General features: G+C 69.7%; 4 protein-coding genes across 4 annotated transcripts; 3 read left to right on the top strand and 1 right to left on the bottom strand.

The window, feature by feature from the left end:
* Positions 1–223: 223 nt before the first annotated feature.
* On the bottom strand, positions 224–8,379 carry CPSF7 (cleavage and polyadenylation specific factor 7). The gene is given in 12 exon segments (XM_080595025.1): positions 224–1,486; positions 1,590–1,763; positions 1,897–2,065; positions 2,153–2,271; positions 2,378–2,577; positions 2,579–2,659; positions 2,661–2,788; positions 4,136–4,281; positions 4,612–4,715; positions 4,944–5,162; positions 7,908–8,031; positions 8,288–8,379. Coding segments are annotated over 10 exon segments (1,389 nt in total). The 5' UTR covers positions 7,962–8,031; positions 8,288–8,379; the 3' UTR covers positions 224–1,486; positions 1,590–1,594.
* A 14-nt stretch (positions 8,380–8,393) lies between these two features.
* Positions 8,394–10,332, top strand: SDHAF2 (succinate dehydrogenase complex assembly factor 2). The gene is made up of 4 exons (XM_080595073.1): positions 8,394–8,542; positions 8,970–9,187; positions 9,812–9,921; positions 10,043–10,332. The coding sequence occupies exons 1-4, from the start codon at positions 8,528–8,530 to the stop codon at positions 10,171–10,173; spliced, it is 474 nt and encodes a 157-aa protein (XP_080451199.1). The 5' UTR covers positions 8,394–8,527; the 3' UTR covers positions 10,174–10,332.
* Positions 10,333–10,485: 153 nt separating this feature from the next.
* SAXO4 (stabilizer of axonemal microtubules 4) lies at positions 10,486–12,644 on the top strand. Its single transcript, XM_080595031.1, has 8 exons — positions 10,486–11,203; positions 11,287–11,489; positions 11,649–11,749; positions 11,817–11,867; positions 11,927–12,013; positions 12,080–12,181; positions 12,261–12,333; positions 12,410–12,644. Exons 1-8 carry the CDS (start codon positions 10,851–10,853, stop codon positions 12,568–12,570), a joined length of 1,131 nt encoding a protein of 376 aa, XP_080451157.1. The 5' UTR covers positions 10,486–10,850; the 3' UTR covers positions 12,571–12,644.
* A 514-nt stretch (positions 12,645–13,158) lies between these two features.
* On the top strand, positions 13,159–15,341 carry LRRC10B (leucine rich repeat containing 10B). The gene has a single exon (XM_080595050.1). The coding sequence runs from the start codon at positions 13,207–13,209 to the stop codon at positions 14,062–14,064; it is 858 nt and encodes a 285-aa protein (XP_080451176.1). The 5' UTR covers positions 13,159–13,206; the 3' UTR covers positions 14,065–15,341.
* Positions 15,342–15,797: the final 456 nt, after the last annotated feature.

Genomic DNA, 15,797 nt, shown 5'->3' with positions numbered 1-15,797 from the left:
GCACCGCCTGTGCTGACCCCTGCCCCACGGCGCTGCCCAGAGCTCGCCGGGGGGGCACAAGGAGCCCCTTGGAAGTGCCAGAGGACAGGGGGGCACTTGGCTCTTGCTGCCCTTCCCTCCCACGCGGCCTTGTTCCCCACAGCTTGTTATTCCTTGTTCCGTACCACACTCACACCGCATCCATCCCCTAAAAGTCCTGACAGAAGCTCCCTGCAGCGCCATATAAAAGATTGACAACGTCATCAAGTTTATTACACAATTTCCAACCTATCAGAAAGACAAACAAATCTAGTCACTGCGAGCAGGAGGGGCAGCGCCTCGCTGGGTGGTTAATAGGGGTTTGCTCTGCACTTTTCCCCACTATTTGGAAAGAAACTAAAAATTTGTGTCATTTAAGTAAAAAAACAGAACTCTCCCACCAAATGCTCCCCCCAGCACTCACCCGCTAAGCCGGCACCTCATGGTACTTTACAGAGTTATTTTTTTTTTCCTTTTGTTTTGTGTGATTTTAGCCTAAAAAGACCTCTGGAGCCGGGTTTCTCCTGTCCAGCCACAGTTCAGAGGGCCAGACCACCCGGCTGGCATCCCTGGGGGCTGGAAGTCACTCTGGGTCTCCCTAGCTCGCCCCGACCCCCTGGGGCTCCTCCAGCACACGGCCTGTGCCGGAGGGACCGCCCGTGCGGGGCTGGGGGCTGCTCCCTGGCCTCGAAGCGGCGGCGCACAGCTCTGCGCAGCCCCGCCAGGCGCCCAAACCTCCCGGCCTTGTCCCCACCACCCCTGTCCCGCTGGCTGGAGGCCCGCTGGCTGCGGGTGGCAGCCCGCCCTGCCTCCTCCGCTTCCTCTAAAACAAGGAAGGCTCTGCGGGAGAGGCCGGCTCCACGCGGGGCCCCGCTGGCGCCTGCTGGCCGGAGCTGCTGCTTCGGGAGACGTGTGCGGAGGCGGCGATCCCGCTGGGGAAGTCGGGGCGGGGGAAGGGGGCGACCCCTGCCCAGCTCCCACCCCAGCACGCCGCCCCCCGCCCCAGCTGGGAAGGCGAGAGTGGGCCCCCCGCCGGCCAAACCAGACGCAGGGCGCGAGCTGCACGCCTCCGAGCCCCCCCGCTGCACGCGCCTGGGGGGGATCCGTCCCCTTCCAGACGCCCCCAAAGGGCTGCAGAGAGGAAAAGGCTCACAAACCTCCCTCCGTGGTATAAAAGCACCGTTTCTCTTTGGGTCCAAGTATCCGCGGAGCGGGGCGGCCCCAGGCTCCCCGGCTTCCAGCCTCTCCCCGGGAAGCAGCAGCAGCGGTGGGTGCGGGCGAGGGCTCAGGCCCCAAGGCCACGAGGTGTTGGAGGGAGTCCGCGGGGCGCAGCGCGGCCCTGCCTCGGGTGCCCGGAGAGAGCCGGGGGCGGCGGGGAGGGGGCAGGGGGTGGAGCGGCCTCGGTGGCACAGTCCTGGTCGAGGTGAGGAGATAACGAGTCCATTAAAAACCACTTACTGCCGAACTCCTGCAGGGGAGAGAGAGGAGAGGGGTGGTCCGCGCTGCTCCAGGGACCCCGCGCCTCCCCCACGGGCGGCCCCAGTCCCGTGGGTGCCTTGCCGCCGGCTCACCTGTCTCAGTGGTGCCGGTCCCTCTCTCTGTCCCTGTCCCGATGCCGCTCGTGCTCCCGGTTCCGCTCCTGGAAATAGTCCTCGTGCCGGTCCTCGCTGTGCAGCAGGTCCCGGTGCCGCCGGCTGCTCTCGCGGGACCGGCTGGGAGAGCGCTCCCGAGACCGGTGTCGTTTCCTGGGGAAAAGGAGCAAAGGGTTCTGGTCACCTCCCGGGGGGACCTGGCCAGGTCTCTCCCCGCAGAGGGGACGGAGACCAAGACCGGCACCCTGAGACGGGTGCCCGCGATGCCACCCGCAGGCAGCGGTACCTGGAGGAGCTGCTGCTGGCGCCTGTGCTGTAGGACTTGGCTTCGATCCCATGCAGGCAGTCTTTGAGGGAGGAGAGGAGGACGCGGCACCGCTCGTCGTTGGCGACGCGGGACTGCTTGATGACGGCGATGGCCGTGAGGAGGGTCTCGATGGCGTCGCTGTAGTCGCCTGGGCGGGAGCGGAGCGGGGCTGAGGGATGCGGGCGAGCTGCGGGGTCGGGGCAGGGCGGGGGGACGGGGACGCGGTCACCGTTACCTGCGCTGGCGCCCGACACCGCCTTGGAAATGGCGCTGCTGGAGATGGCCCGGTTCCTGTTCATGATCTCCTCGAACTCCACCTCGCTCACGGCGGGTGGCGGCGGGCCCAGCTCCCGGCTGCACGGAGACACACGCGGGGGGAGTCGGCACGGCTCCATCCCCCCCCCGGCCCCGTTTGGTACCGAGCGGCCTTCAGCCCCCCCGTCCCTCGCCCTCCGCTCACCTGCTGTGGTTGTAGGGGGCCATGGCCTTGCCGTAGGTGTCTGGCGGGGGACCCAGGGCTGCGCTGGGCGGGGGGAAGAAGGCCGGGTTGAGGTGCAGGGCTGGGGGGACGGCCCCCGGGGGCGGCACGGCCAGGTGGGGGGGCAGTCGGGGCGGCGGGGGCATGAGGTGCTGGTAGTGGATGCCGGGTGGCGGCGGGGGGGACGCCGAAGCCGGAGGAGAGGGGTGGCGGGGGCGGCATGGGCGGCGGGGGCAGCCCCATGAGGGGCAGGGCGGCGGGGGGGGCGGTTGAAGAAGGGCAGGATGGAGGGGGGCTTCTCCACGCGGGCGGGCGGCAGCGCGTTCTCCGTCGGCGTGGCGCGGCCATCCATGGAGTCCATGGAGTCCCGGGAGTGGGCCCGTGGCGGCACACCTGCAAGTGGCACGGGAAAGGGCCGTGAGCTGCGGCTGGAGGCCCCGCGCGCCTCGGAGACCTCCTCCTCCTCCTCCTCCTCCCCGCCCGCCCACACGAGGTCCGGTCTCTGACGAGCTCGAGGTGCCCAGAGACAGATCCAGCCAGCCAAGCGTAGCCTCCGCTTCCACGTGCCTCCGGGAGGGTCCTGCGCTCTCAGCAGGGCGCCGGCCGCCTGCACGGCGTCGCAGGGACGCTCGCTTTCAGCCGGCGGGGCTCTGCGGTGGTCGCAGAGCAAGCGGGTTACATGGACAGAGGTGCAAAGCCCCAAGAAACGGGGAGAGGTGGCCAAGTCCCCAGTCCCAGGAGCTGTTAAACAACCCAGAGCACCTGCGGCCTGCTGATGGGAATGGATTCAAACCAGCCTGGGCACGGAGGGACGCCAGGGGACAGAACGCAAGCGCTGACAGCTGGAGGAAGGAAAACTCGGTGCCTGTCTGCCCTACAAGAGACAGGCAGGAACCCTTGCCGTGTCCGAAGAGGCTTTGAGGATGAGCCAGGAGAGGAAAGAGGGGGCAGGAGCCCTGGGGGAGCTGCCGAGACCACCACAAAGCCTCTTGAGGGAGGCCAGAACTCCAGAAGGGGATGCGCTCTGCTCCACCAAGCCACGAGGGCAGGCGGGGACGCCGTCTAACGGCGCAGCCGAGCAGTGACCAGAGCTGAAGGGAGGGGGCGAAGGGCAGAGCTACCCCGCTGAGCCTCGGCCAGAGCATTCAGAAAGAAGGGCTTTCCTTGCATGAAACAGGTCACGGATCTACAATGGCCACAGCTGGCCAAGACCTCCTCGTACATGCTCCTGCCAAGTCAGTCCCTCCGGCTCCGCAGAGCCCGCCGGCGCGGGGCCGGGGTGTCACATCGCTGCGGAGTGAGGCAAGGACCACCTATTGCCATTGTAGAAAGCCCACGGCCAGGCCCCAGCTGGAATACTGTGTCCAGTGATGGGCACCTTACCTCCGCAGGGATGGACAAATTCTGGAGGAGATCCAGAGAAGAGCTACTAATAGATATGGAGGGTCTTAGCTATGTTGGTAGGCTGAAGAGCTTAAGCCCATTCAGTTTGGAGAGGAGGAGGAGGAGGCTACGAGGGATCTTCGCAGTGTGTGAGCACCTAAAAGGGGATCATAAAGACTCGAGTCAGGATCTAATCGGACTCGGCAGCAATAGGACATCACCCCCAGAGGCCGCTGGCAGTGTCCCCCCACCCCGAGGGCTCGGGGGCTCGGCCTGACAGCTCGGCGGGGTCCTGCGGGAGCTGCCGCGCAGCGCGGAGGCCCCCCCCAACCCGCGGCGCGCCTGCGCCCCACTCACGTTTGCGAGCCTGCGCCTCGAACTGTGACAGGTTCTGCCGGGTGGCCAGCCTCACCTCCACCTTGTCCCCGTTGAGGATTTTGCCGGGCAGGAGCTCCAGCAGCTTGTGGACCGAGTTCTCAGAGGCAACCACCACCTCTGCGTACCTGCGGGGAAGCCCGGCGGTCAGCGGGCAGGAGCCGGCCCCAAGCGCTGCTCCCCCTGGCAGGGGTAGGACCCCCACGGAGCCCCAGCCCGCCCCCCCCGCAGCACCCCCCACCGCCTGACACCAGCCTGGAGCCACACGTGCCCATCGGTTCCCTTCCCAGGTGCTCGTGCTGCCGGGAGCCTGCAGGTCACCCCCCCTGCTCCGGGCGGGCTGTGCATCCCCCGTGCCCGCTGGGGAAAGCTCCGGCTGCCCCCGGGATGTGGCCGCAGGGGCCTGGCTCCCCCCCCCCCCCCGCCCCGTTTCCTCCGTGTCCCCCCTCGGCTCTCACCCTTTCGACTGGCCATTGGCCCGGTTCTCTGCGAACTTCAGCTCCACCACGTCGTAGACGCCGACCGAGCGGATGGTCTGGATCAGCTGCTGGTCCGTCGTCCACTGTGGGCAGCAGGGCAGAGGCCGGCGTCAGCTCCCGCAGCCCATCCCACTCGGACCTGCAGCCTCTCAGGGCTACAAATCCCATTCCCGTTCGCACCCTAGGGTCAAGCCCAGCTCAGAACGCCTCGTCGACGTGGACTGAGGAGAACCAGCACCTCCCAGCAGCTCTGCAGCCCTCAGGGGCTTCTCTGGAGGACCCTCATCGGCGTACGCGCCCGAAGCACTCACCCAGGAGAAGCTGCCCACGTAGACGGCGGCTCTCTTGTTGCGCAGCCCGCTGTAGGTGTACAGGATGGCAGGGGATTTGTTGTTGGGCTTGGGGGACGGCTCCTGGCGGATCTCGGGGGGTGGCTCCGAGCTGCTGGTGCGGCTTTCGGGGGGCTGCGAGCTGGCTGCGAGCACGTCGTCGTACAGGTCCATCTGGTCAGCATTACTGAACTCAGAGTCCTGCGAGGGAAGAGACCGTCAGGGGAGGCCCGGGGGTGGAACTGTGGCTCGGGAAGGGGCCCGTGGCCACGCACGGGGCTCTGGAGGACTGCCCTGATACGCTCAAGTCCTCCAGCATCCCCCCAGCAGAAGCCAACTCTCGTCCCCCTCTGGGATTTCACGTCCCCAAGGCTCCTGCTGTCCCCAGGGCCGCCTCCTGCCAGGGCAGAGGCAGAATCGACGCCCCCCAAGCCGGGACGCTGCCCCGGGGAGATGCTGCGGCCACCCCGTCCGACGGCGTGCCCCTCGGACCGCTCGTCTCGGGTCTGTTCACAGCTAGAGGAAGGCGAACCGCAGCCACGAGTGAAGCAATCTCCTGGAGGGTGCGTTCGCCTTCAGGACTTCATTTTTGCAGCGATAACTCCCCCGGGCCCAGCCAGCCCCTCTCTGCTACTCCACCACCCTGCAAAAACCGCGCGGCACCCTGGGCTTGCAAAACAAAAAAAGCCTCGGCGTGTGGAAACCCCCGTGTTTGCGCTTCCTCCCCGCCGGCACGGAAATCCCTGACCCGCCCTCGTGCGTGGCCCCGCGTGAACACAACCCCCAGCAGCGTGCCCGGGAGGAGCAGCAGCGGGCTCCGCTCCCCGCTGCTCGGCGTAACCCTGCCGCGACGGCGCACGTGCGGAGGTGGGAAGGGAGGGATGCTCCCCGGAGCAGAGCCACGGGGCTGCGCCTCGCCGGCAGCCCGTGCGGGCCCGACTTTCCCCCTCCCGATTTCGAGGACAAGCCTTTCGCCTTCCCCACGCGCTTCTCCGCTCGGCTGCGGCCCGCGCCCCCCACGTGGGCAAAGGGCTGGCTCGCCGCGACCTGCGCGCCCGGGCAGGACTCAGCTTGCTCCTCGCACCAGGAAGAAGCTCGGCTCTCGTCGATACGAGTTCAGCGGCGGAAAATCAAACTCAATAAGCACCGCCTTGCCCGCCGGGCCGATCTGTGCCCCGGGTACGGCAGCGCGGCCACCTCCCGCTCCCCCTCGGGCCGGCCGAACTCCTGCGGGGCCGCGTGCGCAGCGCTCCCCCCCCGCAGCACCGCCGCCCTGCGCGGGATGAGCAGCCGCCAAAGCGGCTCCTCAGCTGCGAACTCGGGTGTCCTAGATCCGCCTTCCCGTTCCCACTCCTGCTCCGTGCTATATTTAATTGGGAGCGTACGGCGAGCGCCGTGTTTACTACGTCTCTCCGTGCTAACGGCCCGCCCGGATTCAGCGTGCACAGAGCGTCGTTTCTTGCCCCTCACTGCAGCAGCGGCACTGCCCCCGGGCCCCAGGCAGCACAAAACCGGAGACCCTGCCCCAGCGACGCGGGCGGCCCGACCCATCAGCGCTGGGGACACCAGCGCGAGGCGGTGAAATCCCCTGTGCTGACAGCCGGGGAGCTGCGTGCCCACAAGACGGCACTTCGGGAGCTCGCGGGGCCGCCGGGGAAAGGTGCTCAGCACGCAGCCCTCGGAGGCTCGCGGAGGCACGAAATGAAACCCTTCACCCGCAGCCGCCCTCTTGACAGCCACGGCCGTTCCTGAGGCAAGTTGTAACGTTCAGCGTCCGGCAACTTCGGCTGCGGAGCTGATAAAAAGGTCGCAGGAATTTCAACAGGGAGAGGTATTTTCGTCCTCATTCTCAAAACAGCCCAGCTGTTCGCTTCGTCGGCCTCCCACGCCGCTGCCCCCCCGGCAAGGCCCAAGGCTGGAAGCTTTCTGCCTGAGAGGTAACTTTCGGCGAGTTCTGGAGAACAAGAGGCGGCTGGGGCAGAAATCCCTCGGAAGCCCTCAGCTGCGCTACGGAGGGGACGCTGCACCTTGGGAGCCGCTGGGGATCCTCCGGCTCCGCTCAGCTTTCGGCACTCGCCTTTTTAAGAACTGCCGTGCTCCTGGAAGACGGCGCGCAGCTTGCGGTCCCGGCGCTCGGGGCGCGCTCCGGCAGCCTCTCGCCGTCGCCGTCTCACGCCGCACAGGCCTTGCGCACCTTGTCCCCAGCCGCCGCGGGCCAGCCGGCCGTGATCACTTCCAGCTCCAAGAAGCCGCCAGCCGCTGGCTCTGTCAAAGCCCTTCTGTGTCCCGTGCCCCAAACCCTCCGGGTGAACCTTTCCGCGCTGCTTCCTGCTGCGTGCGGCCAGGCTCGCGCTGTTCTCTCGACGGCGCTCCAAAGCTCCCCGAGGCTTCGCCGAGCCCCTGCCGCATCCGTCCCGGCTCCCCAGCAGCCACGTGCCCGAGCCCCGGCTGTACACCCCGCCGGCGGCTGCCCGGTGCCTGAGCCTCGCGGGCGGGCCGGGCGGCACGGGGCTGGCTCAGAAGCGAGGCGGCGGCGGAGCTGTGCCGTCCGGTGCTCCCACCTGCTCGCCGCTCCTCCGGCGGGACGTGACGGCCTTCCCCGCCACGCCGCCGCTGCCACCGCTCTGCGGGCGTCGCGTTTGCTTTCTCTCGGCTCCTTCCCCCTGCCGTGCGGGGTCAGCGCGGGAAACCGAGTCCCCCCCTTGCCTCCTGCTCCGCGCGCTCCTGAACTCCAGCCCGGCGCCCCCCGGGCCCTTTCCTCCTCCCCGCCTTCCGCGCTCAGCCCCCCAGCTCTGCCGTCCCAGGGCCCGGGGGTTCCCTCCGGGAGCCTACCGGGAAGCACCCGCCGGGCCCCGGGGAACGTCTGGGTGCCGGGGGCAGGGGCCCGCCGCCCAGCTCACCTCCCGGTGCCGTCCCCGCCCCCGGTTCCCCCGGGGAGCCCCTCACCTGGTTGAACTCCTCGTCGGCGTAGATGTCGATCAGGTCCACTCCCTCGGACATAGTTCCCGACGGGGCCGGGGCCGGGGCGGGACCGGGACCGGGACGAGCAGCAGCAGACCAAGGGGGGGCACTGCGGGGGGGGGGGGGGGGGCGGCTGTCACTGCCGGTCCCCCCCGGTGCCCCACGGTTCCCCAAACCACCCCCCCCCCGCCTGGACACAGACCCCCGGTCCCCACCCCCCAAGCCCAGCCTCCGCCGCCCCCCCCTGCCCGGTACCGCCCCCCCCGCCCGGTGCCGCCCCCCCCGGCCCGGTGCCGCCCCCCCCCGGCCCGGTGCCGCCCCCCCCGGCCCGGTGCCGCCCCCCCGGTCCCGGCCTGGCCCCGGACCCGGGAGCAAGGGGAGGGGGCGCGGTCCCTCCCCCCCCCGCCCCTCCCGGTGCCGCCCGCAGGCCCCGCGCGCGCCGCCCGCGCTCACCGCCACCGCCAGCGCCGCCGCGCCTCGCCCCGCCCCTTCCGGCCTCCGCCCGCCGCGCCCCGCCCCTTCCGGCCTCCGCCCCGGTCTTACCATAGAGTCGGGGGGGCTGCGGGCGCAGAGCGGCCCTGGGGGGGGGGGGGGGTGGAGGTGTCATGGCGGCGGGCAGGGTGAGAGGGGAGGGGGGTGGGGGGGAATGGGGGGCTGGGGAGGGGTGAATTGGGGGCGTGGGGGGGGAACGGGGGCCCGGTGTGGGGAATGGGGGCCTGGGGGACGCCGGGGGGGGGGTTAGGGGGCTGGGGGGGGGCGGGGGGCCGTGGGGGGGGTGGGGATTGGGGGCTGGGGGGTTTGGGGGCTGGGGGGTTTGGGGGGGGAGCTGCATGTGGGGTAAGGGATGGGGGCCTGCGGGGGTGGGGCGGGGATTAGGGGTAGTGGGGCTTGGTGGGGCGCTGTGTGTGTGGGGGGGGATTGGGGCCTGGATTGGGGTGGGGTGGGGATTAGGGCCGGTGGGGCTCGGTGCGGGGGGGGTACTGGGGCCTGGGGCTCTGTTAAGGTTGGTGCCTGACGCCCCCGGTGCTGCCCCGGCCCCCCTCGCAGCTCTGCTCGCTGCCCCGATGGGCCCTGCGCCGGCCCGTGCCGCTGTGCGCCCAGCGCGGGTACCGCGGGGACTCGCCGAGCGACTCGGGGAAGGACGTGCTGGAGATCCCCCTGCCCCCCTGGCAGGAGCGCCCCGATGAGCCGCTGCCCACCAAGAGGGCCCGGCTGCTGTACGAGAGCAGGAAGAGGGGCATGCTGGAGAACTGCATCCTGCTCAGGTGAGGCACGGGCTGCCCGGCCCCGCTGGCACCCTGGGCGCGCTTCGGGCAGGGACGGGGCATGCTTCACGGGAGGCGCGATAGCAGCCCTGCGGAGGTAAGGGCCGTCAGGAGGTGAGCATAGCTGCCATGCAACTCAGCTCGCTACTGCGTCACAGGTCCTTAATTAGCAAGGAAGAGCTCTGGGCGGTGCAGGAATCAGCTTGATGGGGCAGGGCACGGTCAGAATCCAAGCCCTGAGGAGATGTCGTGTTGCTTTGGGGGGAGGTGGCAAGCATCTGAGGATCTGCACTGAGCTGTCAGATAAATCACCGCTTGCATAGGTTTAGGGTGCGGTGGTCGGTGCGGCTGCTGGCAGGACAGTGCCAGAGGAAGCACATGAGAGGTCTGGAGGAAGCTCCTAGCTGGTGGCTGAGCCAAAAATCCTTTGGGAGGACTTTTGGGGCCTCCTGGGCTTCTCCTGTGGTAGGTAACAAAGCGTAGCCCGAGGCGTAAGGCAGGAGGCAGCACACACCAGCTCCTCCCGGTCCTCTGGTGTCACACAGAGAGCCAGGCATCAGCCACTGTGCCAGCCCTGCTCTTCCTCCAGCACCCCGCACTCATCCTCGTGCATCCCCCTTCCAGCCTCTTTGCGAAGGAGAACCTGAACCGCATGAGTGAACGGCAGCTGAACCTCTACGACCGGCTCATCAACGAGCCCAGCAACGACTGGGACATTTACTACTGGGCCACAGGTACGCGCGGCCACCGAGGTGGCACCGCACCGGGCTGCGGGAGCTGGGCTTGCTGTGCTGGGCGTGTTGGGACTGCGTGGGGCCGCTCTCCTCACGCGGTCCCTTCTTGTTTTCACCGCAGAAGCGAAGCCTACGCCAGCCGTGTTTGAGAACGAGGTGATGGCCATGCTGAGGGAGTTTGCCAAGAACAAGAAGAGGGAGCAGAGGCTGCGGCAGCCGGACCTGGAGTACCTCTTCGAGCCTCCACGCTGACCGGCGGCTGTCGTTTCCCTCCCCGTCCCCTGGAGCAGAGGAGGGGCACCGGGGGCCCTGCAGAAACACCAGTGCTGCCGCCCTCCCTGCTGCCCTCCTCCTCTGGCAGAGTGGCTCCCGTGGACTCTCAGGGCTTGATGAATAAAGCTGTGGCTGCTAGCCCTGGCGCTCGCCTTGCCTGGCTGCCCCTCCTGCTGCACGCCAGGCTCTGCTCTTGGCTGGAGGTGGCGGCTGCCCCCATCTCGTGTCCGTTCCTTCCAAACCCAATTTTCAGGGAGCTCCGGGAGGTGGCCCCACGCGTGGGCAAGGCGGGGCTTCTCGCCCTGGCAGCGCGTGCAGGTTCGTGGCATGTGCTGAGCTGGGGGCTGGCTGGTCCCCGGTAAGCGGTGTCCTGCTGACCCTCGGCCACCCAGGCACCCCCGGTGCTCCTCAACCCGACACGGGGCACCGGGGAGCCTGCAGTGCCATCCCGCCTGGTCCCCAGCGCCCTCCGCAGGGTGTCCCAGCCGGGCCGGTGTCCCCAGGCAGCAGGGACAGTCCCTGTGGGGCCGCGGTCACCGCGCGTCACCGTGCCGGTTACCTGGAGACGGCACGGCGCCCCCGGCATCCGCTTCCGCGGTGACGTCCTGCAGCCACCACTGCCTCGGCACCGGGGGGACACCGGGCAGCCCAGCGGCATGCCATCCACCCGTCCGTTTGTCTGTCCCCGCGCTAAGCTGCGGTCCCTGCCCTGGGGCTCACCTGCCGTGGGGCCGGGCACCGTCTGTGCAAAGCCACGTGCAGGGGACAGCGGGGACCTCATGGACTTCTACGCCACGACCTACGCGGTGGCTTACGGTAGGGGTGCAGGGCAGCCCTCACACCCCCCCTCTGCCCCCCCCAGAACTGCAGGGGCCTGGCTGAGCCCCCTCTGTCACTCAGGTCACCCTGGTTTCCATCCCTACCTCGGCCACCACGTGGGCGCCGGCTTCGTCTCCAACACCCGCTCCGATGCCGCCGGCCTCATCTGCCCGCGCAGCGCCGCAGGGGGGTGCGTGCCCCCGCTGCGGGGCAGGGATGGGGGCACCTTTTGGGGGTCCCCCTGGTCACAGCCATGCTGGCCTCTCGCCGCAGCCGCTTCTGGGACACCGCCATGTCCACCACCGCCGAGTGCTTCCAGCCCCTCCTGCTCCCCGACGGCCGGAGCCTGCTGCCGCAGCACGTCCACCAGCCGGGCAGCGGCTACGGCCGCCAGCAGCCCCTTCCTCACCTCCGTGCTGGGGCGGTGAGCCCCCCGCCCGCCTCCGGGGAGCACGGCGCCGATCCTGCCCAGACTGGTACAGTTTTGGGGGGGGCAGCTCCAAGCCTGGAAGGGTTTGGGGGTCCCAGAAGCCCTCTGCCCCGTGCCACCCCCAAAAGCAGGGGGACGCCCTAGGCCGTGTGAGCGTTGGGGCAGCGGGGCTGAGCACCCCCTCCCCCCAATCTCCCCCCTGCAGACGTCCTGCAGAGGACGACCGTCTGCGCCAAGGAGGAGACGGGCTTCGCCAGGGCCACCCTGACGAGCGGCACCATCCTGCCACCCGCGCTGGGCCAGCCCGTGAGCCCCCAGCCCCCCGGAGCCCCTCTTCCCTCTCCGACACCCGACACTTTTTTCTCTCCTGCAGCTCGGGGCCAGCACCACCACGACGGCCTACCTGCCCCCTGCCCACCGCACGGTAAGCGGGACGGGGCGGTGAGGTGACCCCCGCGTCCCATCCCTCCCGGTCCCCCGCAGGGCGGCAGGGCGCTCCCGGTGCTGGCGCGGGGCTCCGACAGAAGCAGCGGCTTCAGCTGGGAGGCCCCGGGCCTCCTGAGCATGCCAGTGAGTGGCTCCCGTCCCGTCCCCGTCCCGCGTGCCCCCCCGGCCTCACCAGCTGTCCCCATGCAGGCCTCACGCCACTGCCCCCCTGTGCTGCTCGTCTCCCGGGGGCTGCAGCCCCCCCGCCCGGCCCAGGCCCGCCTGCGGGGCCGGCAGAGCAGCGGCAGGATGGTGGGTGCGTGCCCCCGACCCCCCCGTGCCCCCGGTCCCACGGGGCTGGGCACCCACTCCTCGTTTCCCCCCCCCCCAGGAGCCGTCGGGGTTCACCACTAACCACGGCCGGGCCGCGACCCCCCCGTGGGCCCCGTGCCCCGCAGCACCGGGTGAGTGTGACCGGGCCAGGGGGCGGATAAGGGCCGGGGGGGCCCAGCCGTGACCCCTCGCCCCTCGGTTTCACAGCGGAGCCCGGGCCCAGCTGCACGGCGCGGCCCCGGGGGGGGCGTCCAGGCCCTGCGGCCCAGCGCCTTCGGCACCAACAACCTGCGCGCGGGGCTGGGGGGCGGCGGCGGCGCCCGCTTCTCGGCGCCCCCCCCGTAAAAAGGCTGCGGAAGGGGGAGTAAAGGCGCGGGTCCCGCGGGGGGCGTGGTCACGATCAAGGGGGCGTGGTCACGATCAAGGGGGCGTGGTCACGATCAAGGGGGCGTGGTCACGATCAAGGGGGCGTGGTCACGATCATGGGGGCGTGGTCACGATCATGGGGGCGTGGTCAAGATCAAGGGGGCGTGGTCAAGATCAAGGGGGCGTGGTCACGATCAGTGGGCGTGGTCTGAGCACGGGTGGGGGGCGTGGTCCCAGGTGGTGGGGGCGTGGTCTGAGCGCGGAGGGGGCGTGGTCTTAGGGCTCGGGGGCGTGGTCCCGGCTTTGGGGGCGTGGTCTCGAACTCGGGGGGCGTGGCCTGAGCGCGATGGGGGCGTGGTTTCTGCGTCGGGGCGTGGTCTGAGTACGGAGGGGCGTGGTCCCGATCAGCGGGGGGCGTGGTCCCGGTTGAGGGGGCGTGGCCTGGGGTCGGAGGGGGCGTGGTTCCTGTTTAGGGGGCGTGGTCCCGGTATCGGGGGCGTGGTCCCGGTATCGGGGGCGTGGCCTGAGCGCGGGGGGGCGTGGCCTGAGCGCGGAGGGGGCGTGGCCCCGCGCCTCCCCGCGCCTCCCCGCTGCCCGCGCCGTGCCGGGCTGCCGCGGCGCCGCGCGGGCCGGGGGCGATGGGCAGCGGCGGCTCGGCGCGGCCGGCGTCGGCCGAGGGCCCCGGGGGCGCGGAGCAGCGTCTGGAGGTGCGCGGCGGGCGGCTGCCGGCGGCGCTGTGGGCGCAGCGCGGGCTCATCAAGCTGTACCTGAGCGGCGCGGGGCTGCGGGAGCTGCCGGCCGAGCTGGCGGCGCTGCGGCACCTCCGCACGCTGGCCCTGGACGGCAACGAGCTGCTGGAGGTGCCCGAGGCGCTGTGCCGCCTGCCGCGCCTGGCGCACCTCTACCTGGGCCGCAACGGGCTGCGGGGGCTGCCGCCCGCCTTCGCCCGCCTGCAGAGCCTGCGCTGCCTCTGGCTGGAGGGCAACGCCGTGGCGCGCTTCCCCCGCGCCCTGCTGCGCCTGCCCGGCCTGCGCAGCCTGCAGCTGGGCGACAACCGCCTGGCGCGCCTGCCCGCCGCGCTGCCCCGCATGGCCGGCCTGCGCGGGCTCTGGCTCTACGGCAACCGCTTCGAGGAGTTCCCCCCGGCCCTGCTGCGCATGGGCCAGCTCCGCGTCCTCGACCTGGACCGCAACCGCATCGCCCGCTTCCCCGACCTGGCCGGCCTGGCCGGCCTGCGCCTGCTCTCCTACGACCACAACCCCGTGCGGCAGCCGCCCCGCGTGGCCGACGCCGTGCGGCTGGTGGGCGACGGGGCGCAGGAGTTCATGGAGGCGCGGGAGGAGCGCCTGCAGGGCCTCCGGTGCCAGGACGAGAAGGAGGAGGAGGAGGAGGAAGGCGCTGAGGCCTCCCCGGCGGCCCCCGGGGACGGCTCCCCGCTGCTGGGGGACGCGGAGGGCGGCGTCGCGGCCCTGCCGGGCTCCCCGGGCGAGACGTGAGGCGCTGCGCCGCAGCCGGACACCCCCTGGATGCGCTGCAAAGGGATGGGGAGCCTCTGCGGGGCTGCCAAGGACCAGCGTCTCCCGCCTAGGGCAGGCAGAACGGGAAGCCTGCGACCTCTGCACAAGGGAAAACAGCCCACAGTTTGCTGGGACTGCAAGGAGCCGCCACCTGGACCCACGGGGCTCACAGCTTGCCGTCAGCATCCGCAAGCCCACCTTAGAGCGCCCTGCATAAGCATGGGGCTCGAGCATCGGACAAGGGAAACCTCCCTCTGCCTGACGGGTGGCCCTGCAGACCCCGCTCACCCACGGGACAGGCAGCCAGGCGTCCCTGAGAAGCCGGTGTCCCAGGAGCACGGCTCTGGGGACTTTCCCACAACCAGCTGCAGGTGCCCCACCGCCTCCATGGGTGCCTTTTGTTCCTGGTTCCATGGGGCAAGACAGAAAGAAGCAATGCTGTTTGCATCTTTGCGTGCAGACCCCGTTGCCCTGAAGAGCGTCACGGTTTGACACAAACGCACAAACCTCTTCTGCACCCAGAGACCCCTCCCCCCCCGCCACTTCCAGGCTTGGGAAGATGGAAAGCCTCGCCAGTGCACCTACTCTCAAGCCTGCGAAGGGGTTTGCCTGTCTGCAGTGGGAAGAGGAGTCCCATGCCCTGCCCAGAATCAGGCTCTGGAGACAGGGCTGCAGGCTCACCGTCCCTCTTCCCCTCCTCGAGCCCCATCTGTACCAAACCCTGGCAATAAAAAGCACAAACCCAGCAAATCTGGTGTGGAAAGGCTTTGGGTTCGGCTCTCGGGCGGCTGCAGCAGGGAAGGGGGAGGTATTTGGGAAGGGGGTTGAACTCAGCCTGTCAGTGCTGCACAGCAGGGCCAGCTTATTTGTATTTTTCGGGCTGGATGCGGTCCCGTTCCCTCTGCCCACCCCCGAGCCCTCCTGGCGCACCCCGTGCCGCCTCTGAGGTCTCGGCTCACCGGAGGGCACAGACCGCGCATCCGCTTTTAATTGCGAGGGGTTGGGCTGGGCGGCCGGCGGCCAAGCCCGCGTGCCCACCACATCCTCTGCCTTCTTCGGGGCTTTTTCCTTCTCTTTGCAGCAGGAACCGCGGGCTGTTTGCAATGCCATTAAGAAGCTGCTTTCCCTTGAGCAGGGCTGTGCCACCGCCGCAGGGTGAGGGGTGCAGGCAGCCGGGGGTGCTGCCAGCCTCTACCCGCAGCAGGGACGAGATCCACGGACAGGGCGACACTGAAATGGCACGGAAGGCAATGCTTGCAGAGGGGGTCCCTGCCTCTCCGGTGCCTATTCCCACCCTGGATCCCGATTCCCAGCTTGGGTGTGGGATTTGTGCCTGTCCCGGGATGGGGCTGGTGTCTGGGACCTGCCGCGGGTGGCAGAAACCCCACACGTTTCTGCTACGCACGAGCCTTTGGGGCTGCTGGCATCTTCGGGAGGCGTGTGTGCAGTGCATCATCCATACGTCTGCCTCTATATATATCCCTGCCTCCTCTCAGCTCCCCGCGCACCACGCCGCGTGTCCTCGCCGCAGCTGGGAGCATGCTGCTATTTCCATCTGCTCCTGCTGACTGCGGGCACAAAGGTGCAGGCACCGGGAGCGCTGCGGCGAGGACGGGCTCCACATGACGGGAGCACCGGGACCGAGCGCGTCACCCGCTCTCCTCCTTCAAAAGACCCCAGTCACGAGGAGAACCAGGCTCCGGCGTCCCCCC

The sequence above is a fragment of the Anser brachyrhynchus genome (genome assembly GCF_964034855.1).
Source record: "Anser brachyrhynchus genome assembly, chromosome: 5".
NCBI classification, from domain to species: domain Eukaryota; kingdom Metazoa; phylum Chordata; class Aves; order Anseriformes; family Anatidae; genus Anser; species Anser brachyrhynchus.
The sequence above is the reverse complement of the archived record's forward strand: the minus strand, read 5'-3'. Positions and strand labels throughout refer to the sequence as shown.

What these genes read in the sequence shown, in the direction of transcription:
- SDHAF2 (XM_080595073.1), top strand. An exon ending in GAGAACTGCATCCTGCTCAG is followed by an intron (nt 9,188 to 9,811) that starts GTGAGGCACGGG and finishes TCCCCCTTCCAG; the next exon opens with CCTCTTTGCGAAGGAGAACC. An exon ending in CATTTACTACTGGGCCACAG is followed by an intron (nt 9,922 to 10,042) that starts GTACGCGCGGCC and finishes TTTTCACCGCAG; the next exon opens with AAGCGAAGCCTACGCCAGCC.
- SAXO4 (XM_080595031.1), top strand. Translation starts at nt 10,851, where the DNA reads ATGCCATCCACCCGTCCGTTTGTCTGTCCCCGCGCTAAGCTGCGGTCC. An exon ending in CGGGCCTCCTGAGCATGCCA is followed by an intron (nt 12,014 to 12,079) that starts GTGAGTGGCTCC and finishes GTCCCCATGCAG; the next exon opens with GCCTCACGCCACTGCCCCCC. An exon ending in CCCGTGCCCCGCAGCACCGG is followed by an intron (nt 12,334 to 12,409) that starts GTGAGTGTGACC and finishes TCGGTTTCACAG; the next exon opens with CGGAGCCCGGGCCCAGCTGC.
- LRRC10B (XM_080595050.1), top strand. Translation starts at nt 13,207, where the DNA reads ATGGGCAGCGGCGGCTCGGCGCGGCCGGCGTCGGCCGAGGGCCCCGGG.